The 23,630-nt window shown below is 41.8% G+C and overlaps 2 protein-coding genes and 1 long non-coding RNA gene across 14 annotated transcripts in view; 2 read left to right on the top strand and 1 right to left on the bottom strand.

The window, feature by feature from the left end:
- BLNK (B-cell linker) overlaps positions 1-10,907 on the bottom strand; it is a 160,705-nt gene extending 149,798 nt beyond the window's left edge. For 3 of the 5 annotated variants that reach the window (XM_019555821.1, XM_019555822.1, XM_019555823.1), the window contains exons 1-2: positions 10,788-10,907; positions 5,045-5,146 (exon numbers count right to left, since the gene is read on the bottom strand). In XM_019555821.1, coding sequence (XP_019411366.1) covers positions 5,045-5,146; positions 10,788-10,892 — 207 coding nt within the window. In that variant the 5' untranslated portion in view covers positions 10,893-10,907. The remainder of the gene's footprint in view (positions 1-5,044; positions 5,147-10,787) is intronic. The other 2 variants (XM_019555824.1, XM_019555825.1) reach the window with 1 other exon arrangement.
- Positions 1-23,630, top strand: part of DNTT (DNA nucleotidylexotransferase) — a 332,847-nt gene that overhangs the window by 42,282 nt on the left and 266,935 nt on the right. For 2 of the 8 annotated variants that reach the window (XM_019555832.1, XM_019555831.1), the window contains one exon: positions 19,936-20,033. The exons of 3 other annotated variants lie outside the window; for them this stretch is intronic. In XM_019555832.1, the coding sequence (XP_019411377.1) occupies positions 20,030-20,033 (4 nt within the window). In that variant the 5' untranslated portion in view covers positions 19,936-20,029. Of the gene's footprint in view, positions 1-9,339; positions 9,429-19,935; positions 20,045-23,630 lie in introns of all 8 variants that reach the window. 3 more of the 8 variants (XM_019555839.1, XM_019555830.1, XM_019555834.1) reach the window with 2 other exon arrangements.
- On the top strand, positions 10,762-13,377 carry LOC109324046. Its single transcript, XR_002104837.1, has 2 exons — positions 10,762-10,838; positions 13,001-13,377. It is a non-coding gene; the product is annotated as an uncharacterized LOC109324046 (long non-coding RNA).

The following is a 23,630-nucleotide window of genomic DNA, read 5'->3' as shown; positions in this document are numbered from 1 at the left end:
CCGGTCTCATGGCAGCAGGACTCGGTGTGGCATGTGGGGACAGTGTGCTGAGCCTAGCCGGGTCCTGGCAGCCCTGGGGCTGCTTGTGCTGCCCGGCTGGGCTGGTCCCAGGATGGCAAGACCTGGCATGGTGTGGGGAGATCACGTGCCGAGCCCAGCTGGGTCCTGCCAGCCCTGGGGTCCCTCTGCTCCCCAGCTGGGTTGTCTCACGGTGACAGGACCCAGCGTGGCACATGGGGACTGCGTGCTGATCCCATCCAGGTCCTGCCAGCCCTGGGGCTGGCAGTGCTGCCCAGCCAAGCAGCATGAGCAGCCCCAAGCCTGGCAGGACCCAGCTGGGATCAGCACACGGTCCCTGAGAGCTGGGATCTGGGAGCAGCGGGCTCAGAGTGCCCCACTGCTGCTGCTGCTGCAGAAGGTAAGTTATTGGCTGTGCGCAGGGGGGCTGTGGCCCTGCAGGGTGCTTGGGACCCTGTGCAGGGGGGCCCTGGCTCAAATTTGCAACGCTTCTATTTGAGCTGCTGCAAGTGCATGTGCTTGCATGTGTGGACACACCCAATGGATTTTCCTTTCAGGAGGTCCAAGGTAAAGAGCTGGGATGGTAAGGACCCTAATGGTGTGTGTCTGTGGAAAGGCAGCACTGTTCATTAGCTCCTGACTTGGAAGCAGCATAATGTGGGTGCTGTATGCAGGCTAATTAAATCTTCTAAGAGGCAGGGCTTATTAAGTTGGGGTGAGTGCCATATTAATGTGACCATATTGGTTCTGGTTTGGGAGCCAGCTTGGGTGTTTGCAGAACGCTACCTTGTATATCTACCTAGCACAATCTTTTTGATTGCTGGGTTTTAGTGCTTTAGCCTGGCTTTAGAAAATAATTGTGCTTTTAGGTACAGAACAGAAAGTTTAGAAATATCAGTAGGAAAAAAATTGCAGAACTTCATTAAAAATATACACTGCTATTAGTGAGTTCTAGCATTTAAGAGTCTTAGTTAACTATTCAGTTAGTTGTCAGTTCAGTTCAGTAAGTAGTTTGTCTACTTTATGGTCCATTAACAGTGAATTTTAAATCAGAGACTTATAAATTCATTTAATTAATTTAGATATAAACCATGGAACTCTGGAAAGCTGTTAAATATGTAGTCTTGTTGCTCAGAAAGGAGGCAAAATAGTTGTGTAAGAACTGCTTGCAATTACACAGTCAAAGGGAATTTACAGTGATCAGTAGCGTGAGGTAGGGGGCTCCAGAACTAGACCCTTTAATTCTTTAGAGAACTGGTGGCCCTAAGGAAGTTAGCTTTTTAAACTTTAGATTTCAATGAATGTATATAGGGCCGAGAGTCTAAAAGATGAGGGCGATGCAGTGTTTGGTTGAATTTCGTTATATTTGTAAATATTTTGTTTGAATGGTCAGTTTAAACGTACAGTAACAAAAAGACTGTTTTGATGCCATTTGAGATATTTACAAAACAATATTTGAGGTAAATGGAAGTCCCTGCTTGGTTTTTAATTTTGGGATTGTAGAGTCATTCTGAAAGTAATGCTGGTTTAAATGCCAATAACATGGGTTCAGGCTTGTAGACTGGGGTGCAAAACTCACCTCACCTGATTGAGCTCACAGGACTCCTTGAAGACTAATTCTGGATTGCAAGGAGCCTGAAGGGCTGAATCTGGGCCCACCTCTGACAGCACTGGCATGGGAGTTAATAAGTTATTGTTCACTCTCCCATCAAAAACAAGCATCTGCAATGGGGCTCCATGCTTGGGAAGTCAGTGACAGGCTCCACCACCAAATTCCCAGCCCTTTCAGAAACACCACGTGCCACATTAAATTGCTCTGTGGGCTGGATCTAACCTGTAGGCTGTACTGTGGCACCCTTGTTGAAGCTTATTTTGTTTTGGAGAGAAATCTTTACAGCGGCTAGATTGTGAATGCACTGTTGCCAAAATAGGCCTAGGAATGCCTTAGTTTGGAGGGGAAGGTGAGTTTGCCATTTGTAAGGTATGCTAGCATAACTGGTGGTGTGGAATAGTGTATGCAATGCCCTGTACGTCCCACTTCTGCCTCTCTCTCCTCTATCTGTACAATAATGCCAAAGTAAATATATTGGAATGCATGGAAATATGGAGAAAGGAGATGCATGCTGAACAGAGGATGTTGTATTTCCATGTTTATATAACAGATGCAGGAAAATAGAGGAATAACTTTTTGCATATAGCTGGAATATTTATTTTAACAACTTGGCTATGAAGAAGAAGCTAAATCAATAGGTTTATTTTTTATTGTTCTAGTTACTGGTTTTCTACAAATGCTTTTTGATCAATCTTCAAACACTTTGCTGAATGACAATTTAATAATTATTTTAGATATTACACAGACACGCACACACATGCACATACATATTCTATGTTAAAAGAACATAATTAAGGTTGTAAAGTCAAGTACTTAAATATTGCATATAATTGAATTGAAGTTGCCTTGTTCATATGCATTATAATATGTTAAACTGCATAACATGTTCACAAGTACATGGGGTAGGAGTTGTTCACTGAGTAAGCAGTTGTTCAACATTTTGCTTCTTGTGCGATCTCTTGTCTTACTTAGTGTACACTATCCACATCCTGCACTAAAGACATAATTATTAATTTCTTCATAGCTTTTCTACATTACTCATTATTTTACTATTACCGTGCTACGCAAATATGAAATAATTTATTTTTCAGAAAATGCTTGTAAAATGAAAGGGATATTATCACTCCATTTCACATATGGGGAGCTGAGGTACAGCGAGGTTAAGGTCAAGTAACTACTAATTTTATGTGCCTAGGTTGAGATGCCAAGACCTGATTTTTCAAAATAGTTGGCATTAAACAACACTTGCTATGTTTAAAGCATAGGTCCCCTTGACTTCTGTAGCTGTCAGTGCACGTGATAAAAGTGTTTCAAGTCAGGCACCCAGAAGAAAGGACATATAATTAAAGACTATTTGCAAAATATTTGGTTTAAAGACTTGACTGGCCTCAACTAGGAGCACTGGAATTCCATCACGCAGCATCATATTAACATGTAGCTGGATCATTAGCAGGTAGGACGTCTACCTCTACCACACAGACTGCTGCCTCATGAGCTAGGAGTGTAATTGACAGCATTAGTAGGTTGTTATCCTACTGCTGTGGCAACCGTACAGAGCAGTGAGACACTTTGGCAGTTACCTTCATGTTTTTAAATTAGAAGACCTGGCGTATATAAAACTATTTGTAAAGAATTTGTTCCTCCAGTGACTGGAATTTAGGACTTTCAGATTAAAAGCTGTAGCTTTAGCACTAAAGCTGATTCTGTCCATTATCTGTCACTAGTAAAAGGATTTATATTTTCAGCTGGAGATCTACTGTTTAAAGAATAAGCACATCTGAATGAAGAGAGGCTTGGGATACAAGCTAATATAACAGATTTAAGAACAAAGCTTTAATGGATTTTTTTGCTTTAGGACAATATAGTGGAAATGTATAATCAGAAATAGAATAAAGAAATCACTTCTGATTGAATTAAGAATAATAAATTGGCTGGAAAAAAATAAGAAATAATTCCAATAGAGAAGAAGCTTATGGTAATAATCTGTATAGATTTTAGGAATGCTTTGATATAGTAACATGCAACATATTTAGAAGGTGGTAGAAGTGATCCGGACTTGAACTCTTTATCATGTTGAAATGTCAAGCTGGGACTAATAGAACAGCAAAAAGACTTGGTCAGACCTAAATGCTTTTCAGTTATTTAATGTGTCAACATACAACTAGTTAAACTCATGATGGGAGTATAAGGATAGGCATAGGGTAAGTGTAGAAAAGATGTATGGAAATTTGAAAGACTTAGTTCAGTTTTCAAGGTCAAATGTGAACCCAGGAAGTTACAGCATACCTAAATCCCCATTTTAGTTTATGGGTTGCTGAGGTGCTTTTATTCATTTCCTGTCTTATATTCTTGTATATAGTTACTGAGAGTTGTTAGATGGCTGTAAACAATGTTCACTAATACTATATGGGGGTTAAGTACTTTGATTCTTTTTTGAGGGGCTACTTATTCAGTAACTGTTCACCAAGAGGTGTAAAGGTTTCATTTCAAATGCAAATCAATATGAAAGATTTGTTAAAATCTGTATGAAAGGGGATGGCTTTTGCTGTAGTAGATTTTGAATAGGTTGTTATAACAGAGCAGATAAGACTCGCATTTAAAAAAAGTACAGAGAAATGTATATTCATGAAGACAAAACATGAAAGGAGACTACCAAATAGTTACGTGCTGTGAAACACAGGGCTCTGATGTCTGGATTAATAGCAGGTAACATTTAAATTTGAACCACAATGTTCAACAGTTTAAAGGGAAAAAAACTGGCATGCATAAAAAAATACTTGAATATATATTTTAGAGGGAATTATTCAAGTAGGGAAGAGATTACTGACAACAAGTTTAGAATATTGTGTATGCTTCAAGCTACCTGACTGTAATAAAAAGGGAATTACATAAATAGGAAAGGTACAACAGAAGCAAAAGAATAATAAAAGAGCTCAAGGACTTTAAAAGGACCCTTAAGTTGAAGCTAGCATTTAGAATTTAATGTGGGTTTATATTCAAAGCAGGTTCTTAAATAAATGCTGTATATTACAAAGTGACGGTCAGTGAAAAATTACGCCTCCTTCTAATAAAATAGTTACTTGTTGCCACAAGGAAATAAAATATGATATGCAATCCCTTCTCAGTGGGTATTTCTCACGATAACCCTGTCTGCTACTTTTAACAATCAGTCTTGGTCATGACCTAAATCTCAATAAAAACTGAGAGACCATCAAGAAACTTAGAATATTAATACAAATGATGCGTTCTTGATCATTGCAGTTGCTGACTACAATGTCTTTTGGCATTGTATCTATGTTTCTATCTAGGACAGAGTAATCATACAAATTTTACAGAGTATAGATAAGACCAGCAACCCATTTTCTAGTTGAATTCATACTTTTCTGTTTACAGTCTGACATCTATATTTAGTACCTCTCTTAGGAGATCTGCAATCTGAGAAGTTATCCAAGTCTCACATTCCTCTCGAGTGGGGAGTTTTGTAGCCATGTCGGTATCCAGTGAGGAGGATTTGATCTGTGTTTAGTAATTTAAACAGTTGCTTTACTAAACGCCACTCAGCTGCTGTGGAAATCCAAAGAGGAAGTCCCTTTTGCAACTTTTTCCTGTTTGCTTGCTTAATGCACATGCTGTTTTCAAGTTATTTAGAACAACTGATTATTGCTTACTTTGTCACAGTGATCATTTTGAGAGCAACTAAGTACATAGCAACAAGCTTAAATCAAATCATTATTATATAGGCAGAAATTGCCATTGAAGTTGGCTGAGAAGAGATCTGTTTGGAAGCCAGATACAGAGATAGTTCTAGACTCTCAACATTTTTATTGATAGGTATGTTTGCAGCACCTGTTTTATTTTTCACGTAAGTTATATAAATGTGTTAGTGACAGTCAGCTCTTGCTTACCTTTTTCCTTCTTGCACAGTCACTTGGATAAATCCATAGATTGCATCTGACACTACCGACATACATCTCATACTGTAATACTGTAGCAAAAAATTAAGAGCTTAGGTACAGAATTTTTACTTCCAGTTTGTCACATAATTTATCTCAGTCTTTGTGTAATGCCTGGGTTCAGTTTTCTTAAACTAAAATAAATCACTTGATGTGATAAGAGTTCAAAAGCAATCCTTTCTTTTGTTGTAATTTTTTTAACACGTAGAGAACAAATTGTGTGTGTATATGAAATCTTTTTTATTTTTTATTCAATAAATGTACCTTAAAATAAGGAAAAAGTTACACAGGGTATCCTCTGGATCAGAAAACAAGATTGCAAAGGTGCAGTTGCAGTTGCTGAAACAAACAGCCTTTGAGCATAGATGCTCTGAGTCTCTGTAACAGAAGCAATATAACAACTCCTACAAAAGGCTGGAGACCCTGGAATATTTAATTCTGCTTTCTACAGACTTTTCCTGTGTTATTTCCAAATTCAAACTGGCTTTAAGTGGCATATAAAAAATTAGAATGATTCCAGCTAACCTAAAACGTTTGCCCATTTGTCCTTTTTCAAATTGTGAAGTTTTGTTTCTGCCCTAGGGTGGCTAGCAGGTTTACTAGTTACCATAATGTTAATGAAAGCCAAACTGCTGTAAAACTCACCATAGTCAATGATAAAAACCCTTTGCTATCACTGTTTGAGGCTGTGTGGTTGTACCTTGTGACCTTCCAATGCTGAGTTCAGCAACGCTTAAACCAGCAAATGTACAGTTAAGATATACCCTTACACAGACTTAACCCTGTCTCTTACATCTAGCCAGCAATAGCCAATGGGAATTGTCTGTAAAGTTTTCCAGCTGTTCTCACTGTGTTAGGTGTGACTGTCTTGAGTGAAGAAGGCATTAATAAGTGCATCTTGGCAGAGCTGTGATTGGAACGTGAGATGTTCCTGGAAGGAAATGCCCCCTAGACAGCTGAGCCCCTCTGCCTGACTCCCACCTGTGTAGCAAAGCAAAGCAAAGCAAAGTGTTACTTATATCCTTTGAGAGAGAGATCCTGTACGCCTAATTCAGCACTGTTATGTAGGTTGTATCACTACTGGGGCTTGGTGCTTGTCAGCGGTTGTGTGGGGTCAGGGCAGACCTGTGTATGTAATAATGAATTAATGAAACTTAAGTGTTATATGGCATCATGTCTGTAAAGGCAAAGGGGTTGTCGAAGTGGTGAATGGAGTGGTAATGTTTTACAGAATAACATGGGTGCTCTTTCTCTGGAGCTTAGCAAGTGTTTGGCTGTTGTGAGGTGCAGGCAGCTATCGTGGAGTGAAGTTATGTGTGCAGGGAGTGTGCTGGGATACTGAATTTATAGCTCTCCATCCAGCCATTTCTTCCAGCTCGCTGTTCCTTCCTGTCCTGTTGAGCCATTACCACTTTTGAAAGCCACTGCCATGTAAAAAGTTGCTCCTTGCTGTCTAGTGCCCTCTGCTGTTATATTATAGACAGCAAGTCACTGGAGAGCTGTTTACTACATTTTATCTTGAACCAGGATCTGAACTCCTGGCACCCTCTGCACCCCTGCTTGAACCAGGTTCAGCACAGCTCATCCTTTCTTACCTATTTTCCTTCTTGCCATGTTGTCTTCCTCCATCTCTAGATATTTTTGCCCACCATATGCATGGATGGCATTTACAAAATTTTATTTCCTGGGTTCTATTCAGTCTTTCCTCCTTAGATCTTGACACCCACATAGAAAGAGGGGAGAGAATGCAGGCCCTTCTGCAGGAGAGGGGCTAAAACCCAACTATAAGTATAGGAACTACCAGAACCTGAGCAATCAAGTTGGTGCCTACTTGTAGACCGTAACTCCTTGTTGAATAACGTGTTCAATTTTTGTTTCCTCAAAAGGGTATAGGTAGAACTGACAAGAAAGAGAAGCTTCTGGTTTACTAGAAACTAAAAACTAAAAGAAGACAATCCCTCTCTACCCAAAACCCCAATAAAGACTCACCTGTGGTTTAGATCTGGTTCAGAGCCGAATTAGGTAAAAAAAATCCTATTATCTTGAGTCTTCTAAGATCCTGCAATTACTCAGTGAACTTGATGTTCTTTTCTTGGCCTGATGCAAGTCATGGTTTTATTCACTAGGTAAGGATGTGTGGAACTGTCAGGGTTAAGGAATGCTTCCCCAGTACTTATATCTTGTGTACTGTTGCCTTAGGTGACAGGACATCAACTAACTCTTCCTAACACCCCTCTGGGGCACCCCATGTGGATGTGGATTTTTTAACAGAGTGCAATTTCCTTTAATAGAAGGAAGGTTTCAAATTGTCCCATTGCCCTGAGTAAAAAACCCCAGGGAGATGTATATAACTTGAACCAATAGTTCTGAGAGGTGTGTTCAGGAGGCATGTCCCCATGAGTGCACATGTGTGTTTCCCTGGGGACAAACAGCAGTGGCACATAGTTGTGCTGCTGCTACTGGTTCCTGGGGCATGACCCTGCATATGCGCTCTGGGGCATGGCAAATTGCCCCAGGTGGGGCAGGGGAGGCCGGGGCCAGCACCTGGACTGGCCCCAGCAGCATTACTTGGGGTTCTGGGAGCCTTCTGGGGCTGCAGTGAGGACAATCCAGATACATGGAGCCTGGCTCTGACTGGCCAGGCTCTGGTTTCAGGTGGAGCATGCTGTAGCCATGTGCCCTGCCCTGCTTTTTTTTTTTGGCACAAATTTTTAGATTCCAGGTTTTCCCAGTATTTAATTTTGGCTCCACTCTGCAAATATCCAGCACAGAGAACCTTTTAACATGCACCACATGCATTTTGTGGTGCTTCAGAAACCTTTGAGGTGCTGCAAAGCACACATTCCCACTCATCTGGAGGCACCCAGGGTGTTCCTGTTGCCCACCTCCTGGTGCTAGTTATTGGGATCCTGTGATATATTAGCATGGCCATTCTTAGCTCTTTACTCCAGTCTCAGCCCTATGTTCTTGGTGCACACATCCAGTGAGCCTATTTTCACCTCCTCAGAGGAAGGGATGAAATTTCTTCAGATTCATGTGGGGAAGTGGTGATGTTCAGACATCTATACAGGGACACACATAGCACAAGACGGGGAGAGGAGATCAGGCCTCCTCCCTCTGCACCTATGAAAGAGTACCCTCTCTCATATCCTGGCTACTCCATGGAGAGATGGGTGGAAGTGTGGGGCAACATACCTCCAGAAAAACAGGGTCACCCAGCTCTCAGCTCATATCAGGGGAACAGACAAAGCATATCAGGGACCCTCAGAAGGGCAGGCATGCCCTATTTTCCAGCTCACATGGAGAGACAGAGAAAGGGGAACAGATAGGTGCAGAATACACCCAGAGGAGCAGGAAATACCCAGATCCTGGCTTCTAGGTAGGGGGACATGGGAGAAGGAGCACAAAGCCCTTCAAATCATGGTGTATGCATGGGTTCCATGGGCATCCTCACCCCTAATACAATGCCACATCACATCTTGTGGACTAATTGCCTTTCCATCCTTCCCCGTTTCCACTTCATCCTGAGATGGGTCCCCTTACCCATCCATGTTTATCTTCTTCTCCTCAAAATATCTCCAAGCTGCTATTTTCCTCTTTCACCTACTCCCTTTCACCTACCAGCAAGGATTCATGTGTGGAATTTAATTTCTTTATAGAAAATATTCTGAGCATCTAATTTTTCTGCTATATTCAGTGAGCACCACTTATGGTAGCAAATAGTAGCAAGGTTCTCACCCTACTTTCTCCCCCCAGCTTTTTGCTGAGGAGCTAAATGTGAGTGGACAACATGGATGGAGTTCAACGTTTCCCCATGAGCCTTCCACCTGCCATGGGACGTAGAGGTGAGCGTTAAGCTGTTTTGGCTAAAAACTTTTTTGGCTACTCTGCCCACCAGGGGCAGATTCTGAGGGGGGTGCAGTGGTGTAGACATACTCCCTTTTCAGTTGGCACCTTGGGAGCAGCAGCCCAGGACTTGTTTTAAGTCCCTGAAGAGAGTAAAAATTCTCCCCCCCATTCTCCTCTGTGGCACATTCACTCCCCTCCCATTCCCTCTGCTCCTACCCCTGCCACTGTCCCTGCTCCTACCCCTGCCACTGTCCCTGCTGACTAAGGGGCTTCATAACCACTCTGCTCCAGGGAGGCTCTGTGGCCAGAAGCAGCAGCAGGGGCAGGCAGGTGTGGGGATTTGTTGCTGAGCACAGAGGGAAAGAAAGGGGAACTTGTGGGGGGAGATTCTTATCTGATTGAGGGACTTAAAAAGTCCTGCTGCTGCTGCTGCTGCTGTGCCCACCCAGCAAGGGCTAGTATCTGGGAGCAAGGGTTCAGCCACCCCTGCAGCACCTGTAGCTGCTCCTTCACCTTCCTCTACAAAGTCCCGAATCCACCCACGCTGCCTGAATGTACATGGTGTAATCTGTTTAGTTCACAAATTTAGGTTGTGCCTAAATAAAGAGCTCAAGTGTTTTGTCAGTACTGCTTGTTGCATTGCTTTCCTGAAGGAGAAGTTTATTAGACTTGGCAAATGTCAAGCAACGAAGAACAACTGGGGCAATGTGTGGAAATGTATTGTTAGACTGTATCTCAGGATTCTCTGGCTAAAATGACCCAAATTTGGCATGTTAGTCCTATTCTTCACCTTCGTGAGATGTAACAGACTTCAGGATGATACAGGTAGGTATGTGGAGTTTAGAATACATATATAAGACCTTTAAACAGAAGGAGGGTCTCAAACTTAATTATAGCTGAGCTGTCACTCCACTATAATTGTTACTTGAATCTTTTACTTGCTAAAGCTTTGAAAATGCTAATCATAGCCTATACATGTTCTTACAGTATGCAACTCTTTGGCATTTCATGCAGCTTATTAGAAATCATTGCATCAAGCAAATGCACTAAAATAAACTCTCAGATAATACCATTAATCATTTTTTTGCTAAAATACTGCTTCATACTATCCAGCATATAATGATTTACCATAGGAAACTTATTGCAAGCCTTACAGTCAAATTCAATTTTACTAAAAAAGCAGCAGGTACAGTGCTACTCACCTCCTTTCCTGGATGTTTACACTGAAACACCATTTTCATTAAGAATATACATGCTAACAAAATCTGTATTTCTTAAAGATTTAAGAATATAAATACTAGTACAGATGTTTTTATTCCCAGTATGTACAAAACAATAAAAAGAACATGGCTTACCCAATGCAGATTAAAACACTTCCCAGATGCATAAATTGGAGCTGATTCCAAGTAAGTTAAAAGAGCAGTTTCTTGTATCTGCTGTCTCCCTGCAAACACTCGCATGTGGTTAATTGTTAGAGTGAATGACAAGCTTGCTATGCCTGGGTTGGGGGGGGGGGGGGGGGAGAAGAAAAGCCTTCCTAAAGTAAAAACCTACATTAAAGTGGATTAGTATAAATATATCCACAGAGAAAATTGTAAAAGGTAATTCAAAATTATTTCTATAAAAGTTTGCCAACTGGCAGCTAGTGGGGTATAAAAATAATTGTAGAATCATAGTAATGTGGTGCTGGAGGGGACCTCGAGATCACTTAGTCCATACCCCTACATGGAAAATCAGATAGCCTATCCCTGCCATATGCCTGTTCTTAAAACCCTCCAGTGAAGGACATTTGGTAACACCCCTCAGGTAGCATGTTGCAGTGCTTCACTATCATTATTGTTAAAAAGATTTTTTCCTGATAAAGTAAATCTTCTTTGCTGATTTCTTTTTATCCTTCTGATATGTTATTGATCACCCCCTTCTTTTTATAATAACCTTCTTATATATGGAAATCTACAAGGTGGGCAGTGTAGACAGCTCATGAGTGTCTCATAATGGACCTGAGTGTGTGCCCCACCACTGCACTTAGCCCTCACTGGCTGAAGAGGCTACAGTGTGTACTGAGGGAAGCTCCAAGCTGCTCAGGCCTGCTCCCAGTTTAGACACAAATGGGTGGAACTTATTTCTTGGTGGCAGTATTAAGCTCACCATAAAACTTGTAGAGACATAGCCATGGACTACAGAGAGTAGCTATGTTTAATATGGAAGTGAGAAGTATTATTCAAATATGCTGTTGCAAATATGCCATTGCATCAGTGACATGTTTTAATCCTACCTTGTGAATTAGCCTTAATTTTCCAAAAATGTAATTTTTTGGCAAAAGTTGATAATTTTTTTACCTGTGTTTATATGGAGGTATTGAAAACTGTCCTGCATACAAAAAAAATAAAGAAAATATGGATAATGCTGACCTCTTTAAGAGTAACTTCTCATCCTGAAGCAGGAAACACATTTGTCTCATGAAAAATTCTGAACTGCTGTAGTGGTTGGTAGGATAGTGCCCCAGAAAGCAATCATGATTCAAATTGTAATAGGGTATGCCATGGCTGTGCTGAGTCAGGGAATCTTGGGTAATTCTTACAGTAGGAACCTGTACAATGGGGGTTTGAGTTATAATTATGTTTTAGCATATTTCATAGTTTCATAGTTAGCAGGGTTGGAAGGGACCTGAGCAGATCATCAAGTCTGAGCCCTGCCATGGCTGGAAAGAGTACTGGGGTCAAATGACCCCAGCAAGGTGATTGTCAAGCCTTGTCTTAAAGATCCCCAGGGTAGGAGCCAGCACCACTTCTCTTGGAAGTTGGTTCCAGACCCTAGCTGCCCTGACCATGAACTAGCGCCTCCTGATGTCTAATCTGAATCTACCCTCTGGCAGCTTGTGACCGTTATTCCTAGTCACTCCTGGTGGTGCTTGGGGGAACAGGGACTCCCCCAGTGACTACTGGTCCCCTCTGACTAGTTTGTAACAGGCCACTAGATCCCCCTCAGCCTTCTCTTGTGGAGGCTGAACAGGTTCAGGTCCTGTAGCCTCTCCTCATAGGGCCTGCCCTGCTGACCCCTGATCATGCGAGTGGCCCTCCTCTGCACCCTCCATGTTGTCCACATCCTTCCTGAAGTGCGACGCCCAGAACTGGATGCAGTACTCCAGCTGCGGCCTGACCAGTGTCACATAGAGAGGGAGGATCACCTCCTTGGACCTGCTTGAGATGCATCTGTGGATGCATGACAAGGTATGGTTGGAGTCAATGATGACTCCAAGATCCTTTTCTGCCTCTGTACTGACAAGAATGGAGCTCCCCAACCTGTAGGTATGGTGCCAGTTGTTCTTCCTCAGGTGCATCACTTTGCACTCGTTGGTGTTGAATCCCATCCTGTTCTCATCTGCCCACCCTTGTAACCTGTCTAGGTCCAATTGCAGCCTATTCCTCCCTTCTAGCATGCCCACATTCCCCCACATCTTAGTGTCATCAGCAAATGTGAACAGGGTACTTTTTACCCCCTTGTCCAAGTCACTGATGAAGATGTTGAACAATTTCTTGTTAGCATATTTCTTGTTGGTGTCTTACAGTTGCTCTGGACTGGATGTGAAGAGATCTCTCAGTTCCATTCCAAACACTGATCTGGATTTTGTGTGTGAAATGGGTTATGTAGGAGAGCGGGGCACAATGGTAACCGGGTGCCTCTGCAAATCTCCTTGTTTCTGCACCTCAGTTTTCCATTTGCAAGTGAAAGGGGATAATATTTTCTTCCCCCATAAGCATTTCCTTTAATAATTCCTCCTTATTTTTCTGAGGGGACTTAATACTGTGTTGAGGAGTGCCATGAAGAAGCTTATAAATGCACAAATATTTGTGCATCCCCCCTGCATTTGGGCAGGAAAGACTGCTGGGATCTGATGACTGCCAGCAAGATGGATGTCAGGACACTTTTTGAAGATAGCTAGGGTGGATGACTATCACCTTTGGGGGAGCCTCTTCCAAGCCCTCGGCACTTGACTTGTAAAGAAGTTTTCCCTTATGTCTAGCTTGACGTGCTCTTCAGTCAGTTTGTGCCCATTATTTCAGGTTCTCCTCTGGGGGGGCCTTGGTGAATAGATGCTCTCCCAAGCCCTGATGTACGCCCCTGGTATACTTATAGGCTGCCATCAAGTCCCCTCTGAGTCTTCTCTTCTTCAGGCTGAACAGTCCCAAGTCTTTCAGCCTTTCCTCATATGATCTGGTCTCTAGGCCCTAATCATGTGTGTGGCCCCTCTTTTGGACTCTCTCAAGCTTTGTTGCTAGGTATTGGCTTAGCCTTAAACGTACCTCTTGTTCTTCATAGCTATGATATCTTCTACTACCTTGTTCAACTCACTTGTTCTTCTGTCAGTTTTTATGAATTCATTGTTCAGGTAATGTTATTCTATCCTATAGCCAGTTACATGTCTTTTTGTTCTCTGTGTTATAGAGGTTTGATACATGGGCATAAAAAGTCTTTAAACCATAAAGGGACTTTCTCTTCATATTATCATTTAACTTTCTGAATGTTCTTTTGCCTAGCTATCATAATCAACTTCACGTTGTCTTTCTGATTGACAGTAGCTTTCATCAACTGTCCTATATAGATGTATCTTAGCAATTTCTAATTGTTTCTCATCAACTTATCTTTCCTTCCTTTGAGTGAAAATATGTTTACTCCTCTGCATATTAGCTTGGATTCTACATTTTGGACTAAGTTTTCTTTATCCTGTCATTTTTTTGCTCTTAACTGGTGTGGTTAAAATAAAAATTTTTGCAATGCTTGTGACATTCATGTATCCAAAATTCTCTTTGTTCTTTTTAAGGTTATTATTGATGGTGAAATGCTTGGTTGTGATATTTTTTGCATGTGTTTCAGTATACTTTCCAATTTAATTGAGACTCTTTTGAGTTATTTGTCTGAACAGTTTAGTAGAGCTTGCAGTTAAAGCTATTGAACTGCAATTATGCCTTGACATTTTTCAGTGTGAATTTGCAACTATAGTTTATGCCATTTCTTTGTAGGGCAAAAACTCCACCCAAACTACATGCTCAAGTTTTCTGACAGACTGTAAGAAAATATGTAGATTGATTCCCTGAGAACTGGATACAATTGCTTTATAAAATATTAGTTCTCATTTATAAATGTCTGTCTGGTTATTCAGAAGATATACAAACAATATTAACTGCTGTTGAGTATAATTTATAGTATTATATCCTTATGATGATGGTGTCTCCTGTTTTATTGTTTAGATCACATCTCTGTCTCATAATTGTGTGAAGGAGCAACTGTGGATACTTTTAAATAACATTTTGTTTTTTTACTCTTTTGCAGATTGTACAGATAGAATGAGTTCTTAGTAAAACAGCAGTTTCTTTGGGAGTTTGTGTTGATATTTACTTAAGGTCTTTCTCTAGTCATGTAACATACAATAAGATATAACCAAATCAATACCAAATTGTTACTTTAACTCACAGTCCCCTTACTGAAAAGCATGTGTAATGCAGGATCTCCATGAATAACTGACATTGTAAAGATTCATGACCATTTTAATATTAGCACAGTTTAATGATGAGTCAATTTGTGTTCTATTAAGGCAGTCTCTAACGTAATTTGAGACATACTAAGTCTTTGGAACTAATTAGCCAACTCCTGCAGCTTATAGTCAGATCCAATTCTCCATTGATAATTCTGGAAATTTGTCCAGCTATGGACTTGACTGTTTGGTCTGTTATAACTAGTAATGGGTAAACCTAAATGTTTACCAAAGGTTCAGTTTAATTAAGAATGTAAAAGAATGGATGCTTACTTAATGTTAATCCAAAGGCGTTGGGTATTGTCTGGTGGGTATGTATGTGTCTGGGTAAAAGAGAAGGTGTATCAAAGGGAGACAATAGGGAAGCATTAGATCCTTCCTAGTGCTTGTTCATGTTGTATGACTCTGGTGTAACAGATGTTAAAGTAAAGGCATGATGGGATCTAATGTGGGATCCCACACATGCATGGCAGGAGGCAAGATTGTGAGATTTTGCATGAGATCACATTGCACCATTTTGCTGGTGCAGGAAGACCCTGATCCTGGCAAGCAGCAAGCTTGGCTCCCAGTGCATGGTGTGTTCCCTAGCTGGAAGCCCTCATCAGCTAAGGGGCCTCCCAGCCTCTGGTGCACACAGGAATCTTGAAAGGCTCCTGTGTGCTCTAAAAGTTGAGCGCTGGCCACATGTTCAATTAAAGGCATGATAAGAAATAGTATAATAACTTTGTGGCTTATTCCTCATTTTGGCACACTGTTGATTGATTGACTGCATGGCTAGGTCATTATTTAAGACATGAGAGCCTGTGAGAAAAGCATAAAGCAATGGCTGCTTGACATGAGAGTTGGATGCAAGAGGCAAGTAACCATTTCTTGTGGTTTTTCAATTTGTATGTGGAGGAACAGGCCTTTGTAGACATTTTGGAATAAATAGGACTGGATCAGACATCTCTAACTTAATCACCAATTTATTCTAATAGACCTGGCCCTGAATTCCAGATATCTGCTCATGGGATAAAAGAATCCTAATCACTGAGGAACTGAGCTGGCATCTTATAGGCACAGGAATTCTCAAGAGCATTTCTTGTACTTTTTGTTTTGGCCTACACTCTTTGAAAGTACCAACCCCAGAGCCTCAATGGAATTTTACTGATGTTCAGCTCCTTTCTGGGAGGTATTTTAATATTTTCATTTTAGCCTCAACTGAATCCAGGAGGTGCAGCAAATTGCAAAAAATTAAGTAAAAATATGAAAATAGTAAATGTAAATGGGTTATGAAAATTAAACAATGTGTTACTGGGGAAACAGGTCAGCCTTAGACAAGAAGTATACTCTGGGTAGTGAGGCTAAATTCAGCAAGGAGACTAAAGGGCTATGTGTGTAGGTCTTGATCTGAGAAAGTCTGATCCTTCCATATAGCTCTTCTTGCATGAGTGTACTTTGTGGCCTGGACTTGACAGGCAGCTGACTTGACAGGCCTTGGCAGCAACAGAGAATGTAGGATTGCCTTAGTGCATCATCAACAGGCAGTAGTCAACTTGACAGAACTGACTTGGAGGAGCAGAGTAGATATAAGGCAGGCCAGAGGGGAATGTGGTGAGGCCTGTGGTGAACAGAATAATAACCATTATTTATTTTTAATTTTTAAACTATAAAATCAAAAGTATTAATTAAGCAAAGGGAGAGCCCAGCTTCTGAGGCGATATGAAATGAATTGAGAGTATGTAGTTTATTTTGAGACGCACAAAAAGCTAGAACTCTTGGTTCTAAACTAATACCTTTTATTAGACCAGCTGGAAAATAGTAAGAAAACTGTCCTTTTCTGAAAGCTTTTGGGATCAAAGTCCCTTCATCAGGCTCTGGGAAAAGTGTAGATGGTACCAGATGGCAAAAAGTCACCATAGGTAGGAAATAAACTTCATTTTTGCACAGAGGGAGCTTTAGATGGAAGGCTGTCCCTCTGGGTCTATGAGAGTGTCTTTGTGAGCTGTGTTGAGTAGCTGGATCCAGAGGGACAGCCTTCCATCTTCAGCTCCCTCTGTGCAAAAATGAAATTTATTTCCTACCTATAGGGGTTTTTTGCCATCTGGTACCATCTACACTTTTCCCAGAGCCTGATGAAGGGACTTTAAGCTCAAAAGCTTGCAGAAAAGGACAGTTTTCTTGCCATTTTCCAGTTGGTCTAATAAAAGGTATTAGTTTGGAACTAAGAGTTCTAGTTTTTTGTATGTCTTTTTGACTCAGACCAACACGGCTACCAAGTACACCCCTGAAATACAGCTTATTTTAAAGCACTCATAAAAAAGTGATTGTTTTGAGCTGCATCCTTCTGTTTCTTCCTGTTTCCTGTAAACAGACAAACACAATAAGCAGCCTCTATCATTATGTGTGCTGTGTATTGAGATTAAAAAAATATATTATTTCAGTTATGAAAGCAGCAGTGATTTAACTAAAAACAGAAAATCACAGAGACTGAAAGAGGAGAAGAACAGAGGCTATAGTTTGGATAGATAAAACCATGGCTAAAATACACCATGTAAAACCATGTCCACATGTGTTATACCTGTCAGTTGTCCTTGCTGGACTGTCTTGGGAAGAGGGAGGGAGTGGTGAGTTGTGTGGAATTGATTGCTTGGGTTTTGCATGTGCATAGTATCAAGGTTATACTATGAAAATAAAACAATATGGCCTTTAAACTTCCTCACCCCTCAAAACTCTACACATCATTTTATAATATGTGACATATGGAAAATAAGGGAGAGATTTGTATGCACTAACAAGAAAGTTTAAAAGCCATGTAGAAACTCAAACTGCTTTTATTTTGAAAAATCATCTTTCCATGTTCCTCATATGTGACAAGGTGTGACTGTGTCTTCCAAAACCGGAAACCTCAAAGGAGGAAGCACAACACCCTTAGGTTTTGTTGATATTTAGAGCAGAGTAAATAGTTGAGAGGGAACTGAGAGGGGAAAAGAACTGAAAGAAAAGGAAATGAGAGGAAAATGATGAACTGCAAATCTAGGGATCTCTGCAAGGCAGAAGGAAAGAGACTGACCAGGAGAGACCAATAAGGTTAGGGCCTGTAGGTTGGAGGAAAGAACTAAGACAGAAATTGAGGGTTGGGAAGGTCAGAAGAGGGACGGAATTGGGAAAGTTAATGGAGGATGAAGCATAGGAACGGAGTGGAAGGGCTGTGTATATGTCTGTAGGGACAGATGAAGGAACCCAGAGAATGGTGGATTGGTAGGCTACATGCAGACATGCGGGGGGCATGAGCATGCTTGTTAGTGGCTGGTTTTGTCTTGTCAAGTTGGTGTTAAAACAGTATTGCTCCTTTCATCTCTCAGGATAATGGGCAGGTGACAGAGAGGTAAGGACTTGAGCATGAAATACAGCTTAGTAGAGCCTGAAAGGAGACAGACACCCTCAAAAAAGAAGGCTGAAAGGAAAAATTAGGAGGGTGGGGCTGAGAAGAAGAATGGCCTAAGCAAACTAACTGCACTTTATCATGCATCAGCAGATGCATGGCAAATAGATCCAAGGAGGTGACACTTCCCCTATATGCAGCATTGGTCAGACCACAGTTGGAGTTCTGCATCCAGTTTTGGGTGCTGCAATTCAAGAAGGATGTGGATAGGCTTGAGATGGTCCAGAGGAGGGCCACTCATATGGTTAGAGGCTTATAGGATAAGCCCTATGAGAAGAGACTAAGGGACCTGGACCTCTTCAGCCTCTGCAAGAGAAAGCTAAGAGATGATCTTGTGGCCGCCTACAAATTCATTAAGGAGACACAGCAAGGAATCAGAGATGCTCTGTTCACCAGGACGCATCTTGGGGTAACAAGGAACAATGGTCACAAACTGACAGAGAGCAGATTTAGGCTAGACCTCAGCAAAAACTTGTTCACCATAAGGGTGGCCAAAATCTGGAATGGGCTTCCAAGGGAGGTGGTGCTCTCCCCAGCTTGGGGGTCTTTAAGAGAAGGCTGGATAGGCATCTGGCTGGGGTCATCTGACCCCAGCACTCATTCATGCATAGGCAGGGGGTCAGACTCCATGATCTGTTGAGGTCCCTTCTGAACCTAGCATCTAGGAATCTATGGGAAAAAATGACAGAGTGTCTGAAGGAGAAGAGGAAAGAACCTGTGCAGAGGACTCGTGTGGTGTGCACAGACAGAAGGATGTGCACAGACAGAACAGAATGGGAGTGAGGAAAAGTTACGAAAAAATTAAAAAAAGCAGGAAGCTAAGCAACAAAAATAGATTTGATCTGTAGGGGGCTTCCTTATAAACCTTAACTCCTCTCTCAACTCCTAAAAAGGAAGCCTACGATCTTGGATCTTGAGTAATTTTGGAACCCATAGCCATAGCTAGGCTGTTATGAGCAAATGCATTTCTTGAGTCTTTTGGGAAGAAATATAACATGTGCAACATTTGGCTATAACATGTGCAACATTTTTATTATTGATACCATTTATTATTATTGTTACTATGTATGTATTCATTTGTGATTTATTTCTAATATTCTTTATGCTATTATACTTATGTTATTATAATGACAACAGACATTGACCAGATTGGTCCTAAATAAAATGGACCCCGGTCAAAGAATCTTATAAATAATAAGAAAGATACGGAGGGGAGTAATATACATTATAATGACTTTTGGTCATTACGTCAGAGGCAGAAAAACATGTCTATTGTTATGCCCCTAACATAGAAAGATTATTACAGGATATTATTATCAACTCTCTTCAGTCTCCTCTTCAGTCAACTCTTTTGCTTGCCAGACTGTCTCCATATTTTAAGCATTTCCTTCTCGGTTGCTATAGAGATAACCAAGGCTAACACCATTGTAAATATGTCTACTCCTATTGCCTGTTTACGTGCCAGTGCCTCTTCTTGTGGTATGAATTGACAGCCATGCATAATTGTTTCAATTGCTGGAGTATATTCCTCTCCTTCCTTTCACAGGCATGGAAAGAAACTAATCAACTGTTTTTCTTTGTGAGTTCCCAGGAAACTGAGAGAGAAAATTCTGTGAGTTCAAAAAATCTGCACCTAAGAAATGAGTAAGATGGTGGTATTTGCTAGAAGCTAGTTTTGTCTTTATAAGGTCATTTGTATATAACTAATGGGAACTACTTGACTGCTATCTGACTCTTTACACTGTGGGATAAAATAAAAAATCTCAACATTTTTGCTATTGGCAGGGAATAGTATCATAGAACTATAGAATTCTAGGAAATTAGGGTTGGACGGGACCTCAGGGGGTCATCTAGTCCAACCCTCTGCTCAAAGCAGCACCATCCCTGATGATATCCTGTTGAAGCCCTTGTCTAGTCTGGTCTTAAAAACCTCCAAGGATGGATGTTCTACAATCTCTCTGGGTAACATGTTCCAGTGCTTTGCTACCCTCCTAGTGAGAGAGTTTGTTCCTAATATCTAACATAATCTTCCCTTGTTGGAACTTGAGGCAATTGCTCCTTGTTCTGTCATCTGCCCCCATTGAGAACAGTCTTGCTCCATCCTCACTGGAATCACCCTTCAGGTAGTTGAAGGCTGCTATTAAATCCTGCCTCAGTCTTCTCTTCTTCAGTTTAAATAAGCCCAGTTCCCTCAGCCTTTCCTCACAAGTCATGTGCCCCAGCCCTGTAACTATTTTGTTGCCCTCCACTGGTCTCTCTTCAATTTGTCCACATCCTTTCTGTAGTTGGGGGGCCCAAAAATGGACACAGTACTCCAGATGTGGTCTCACTAGTGCCGAATAGGGGGAAAGAATTACTTTGCTTGAACTGCTGGCAACACTCGTTCTAATGAAGCCTGGTATGCCATTAACCTTCTTTGCAATAAGGGCACAGTTTATTGTCAGTTTAAACCCAGGTTCTTTTCTGCAGAACTGCTGCTTAGACAGTCAGTCCCCAACCTGTACATGGTATTGTTCCATCCTAAGTGCAGGACTCTGCACTTGTTCTTATTGAACCTCATGAGATTTCTTTTGGTCCAATCCACCAATTTATTGAGGCCTCTCTGAATCCTAACCCTACCCTCCAGCCTATTGACTACTCCCACCAGTTTGGTGTTATCTTCAAACTTGCTGACGGTGTACTTCATCCTATATTCCAGGTCGTTGGTGAAGATATTGAACAAAACCAGCCCCAGGACTGACCCCCGGGGAACTGCACTTGATATTGGCTGCCAACTAGAAATTGAGCCTCTGATTACTACCCTTTGAGCCCAACAATCCAGCTAGTTTTCTGTCCACCTTACAGTCCATTCATTCAACCTGTACTTCCTTATCTTGCTTGCAAGCATGTTGTGGAAGACTATATCGAAAGCCTTGCTAAAGTCAAGATATATCATGTCCACTGCTCTTTCTTCATCCACAGAGCCAGTCATCTCATCATAGAAGGCAATCAGGTTGCTTAGGCATGACTTGCATGAATACATGCTGACTGTTCCTAATCACCTTCTTTTCCTCCGGGTGCTTAGAAATTGTTTCCTTGAGGACCTACTCCTTGATTTTTCCAGTGACTGAGGTGAGGCTGACTGGTCTGTATTTCCCTGGATATTCCTTCTTTGCTTTCCTAAAGATGGGCATTATATTTGCCCTTTTCCAATCATCTGGGACTTCTCCCAATCATCACAGCTTTTCAAAGATAATAGCCAGAGGCTCTGAAATCATATTGGCCAACTCGCTCAGCACCCTCAGGTGCATCACCTCTGGCCCCATGGACTTGTACATATCCGGTTTTTCTAATTACCCCATAATCTGTTCTTTTGCCACTGTTGGCAGCTCATCTCCTCCCCAGAATGTGCTTCCAGGTGCAGTAGTCTGGAAACTGATCTTGGCCATGAAGACTGAGGTGAAAAAGGCATCATCTGTCAGTAGGTTGCCTTCCCCATTCAGTAAGGGGCCCATACTGATCTTTCTCTTGTTGCAGACATACTTTTAGAAACTCTTATTGTTACCCTTCACATAACTTGCTAGCTGCAACTCCAGTTCTGCTTTGGCCTTCCTAATTTCATCCCTGCATTGCTGAGGAATGCTTTTATACTCCTCCCTAGTTGTTTGTCCAAGTTTTCACTTATTGTAAGCTTCCTGTCTGTGTTTTAGCTCACTGAAGAATTCCCTGCTAAGCCAAGCTGGTCTTCTGCCATACTTGCTAGTCTTCCTGCACATCAGGATGGACCATTCTTGTGCCCTTAGTAAGGTGTCTTTAAAAGACATCCAGCTCTCCTGGACTCCTTTCCCTCTCAGACTGGCCTCCCAGGGATTTCTGCCCATCAGTTCCCTAAGTGAGTCAAAGTCCATTTAACTGAAGTCCAGGCTCCTTACTCTGTTGCTCTTCTTCCGTTATTTCCTCAGGATCCTGAACTCAATCATCTTGTGGTTACTGCTGGTCAAGTTGCCATCCACTACTACATTCTGCACCAAGTCTTTCCTGCTTGTGAGCCGGAGGTCAAGAAGAGCATGGCCTCTGGCTGGCCTCTACAACACTTGCACCAGGAAGTTGTCCCTAGACAAGTGGTTCTCAACCTTCTTTGTAAAGTCTGTTACACCCCTTTCATATACTTTTGTGACCCACTTTTGGGTTGCGACCCACAGGTTGAGAAATGCCCTACGTTCGTCAACAGGTCCCTGGATTGCCTGTGCATTGATGTATTGCCTTCCCAGCAGATGTCAGGGTGATTGAAGTCTCCCATGAGAACCATGCCTGTGATCAGGAAACTTCCACTAGGTGTTTGAAGAAAGCCTCATCCACTACTTCCTCCTGGTCTGATGGTTTATAGCAGATACGCACTGTGACATCACCCTTGTTGTCCTTCCCCCTCCCCCCCCAACCCTAATCCAGAGACTTTCAAGAGGCCTATCCCCAGTTTCATACTGGAGCTCTGAGCAGTCATACAGCTCTTTTACATAAAACACAACCTTTTCCAGCAGACAACAACCTTGTCCAGCAGGTGTTGTCCAGAGGGGGGTCGGCTGAAGGGTCTCTGGGTGGATAGGTGGTGGGGCATGGTGCTGGTCCAGATGTAGAGGGCATCCCACTGGGTTTGTCTTCACTGCCCCTTTTTATAGAGGCAGACCTTGTGTGACTCTAGTGACAGGAGGCATGCCCAGGCAAGGGTCAGCCCCTGGCGTACTGAGCCTGTGTGCTCCACGCAGGGATGTGCAGTTTTGCATGTCTGTAATAGTGGGGTACAGTGGTAGAGTTGCTGGTTCTGCAGGGTCTTTTGTCTTTCAAACGTTGGGTTCTTGTCTCTGTTCCTGGGTGAGGTCTGTGGTTCCTGTATGAATCAATTCGAGGTAATGGCCCAGCTGTTACAGGCCATTCAGTAGAGGCCTGCTTCCATTGTATTTCAATCATTCCCAATCACTCTCGTTCATCTGGGAACCAAGTTACATGGGAGGGATACACAACTCATACAGTTGTGACACAGGGGACAAAGGACACAAAATGGAGACTTGACATGCAAAATGGAAACCTGACATTACTTTGATTCACTTACAAACACAGGCCTAAGCCATACAATATCCATATGAAATGATACAAATCAATATGAAAATGATTATAATACAATATACAACAGTAAGAATCAATATAAACCTAATAATAACACAATATTAAACAGTGGATATCCAGAATCAAAAACTTGCTACCAAA

Source organism: Crocodylus porosus, unplaced genomic scaffold, assembly GCF_001723895.1.
Source record: "Crocodylus porosus isolate Cpor-Errol unplaced genomic scaffold, CroPor_comp1, whole genome shotgun sequence".
NCBI lineage: Eukaryota > Metazoa > Chordata > Crocodylia > Crocodylidae > Crocodylus > Crocodylus porosus.
Note: the sequence above shows the minus strand (reverse complement) of the source record. Positions and strands in the feature narration are given on the sequence as shown.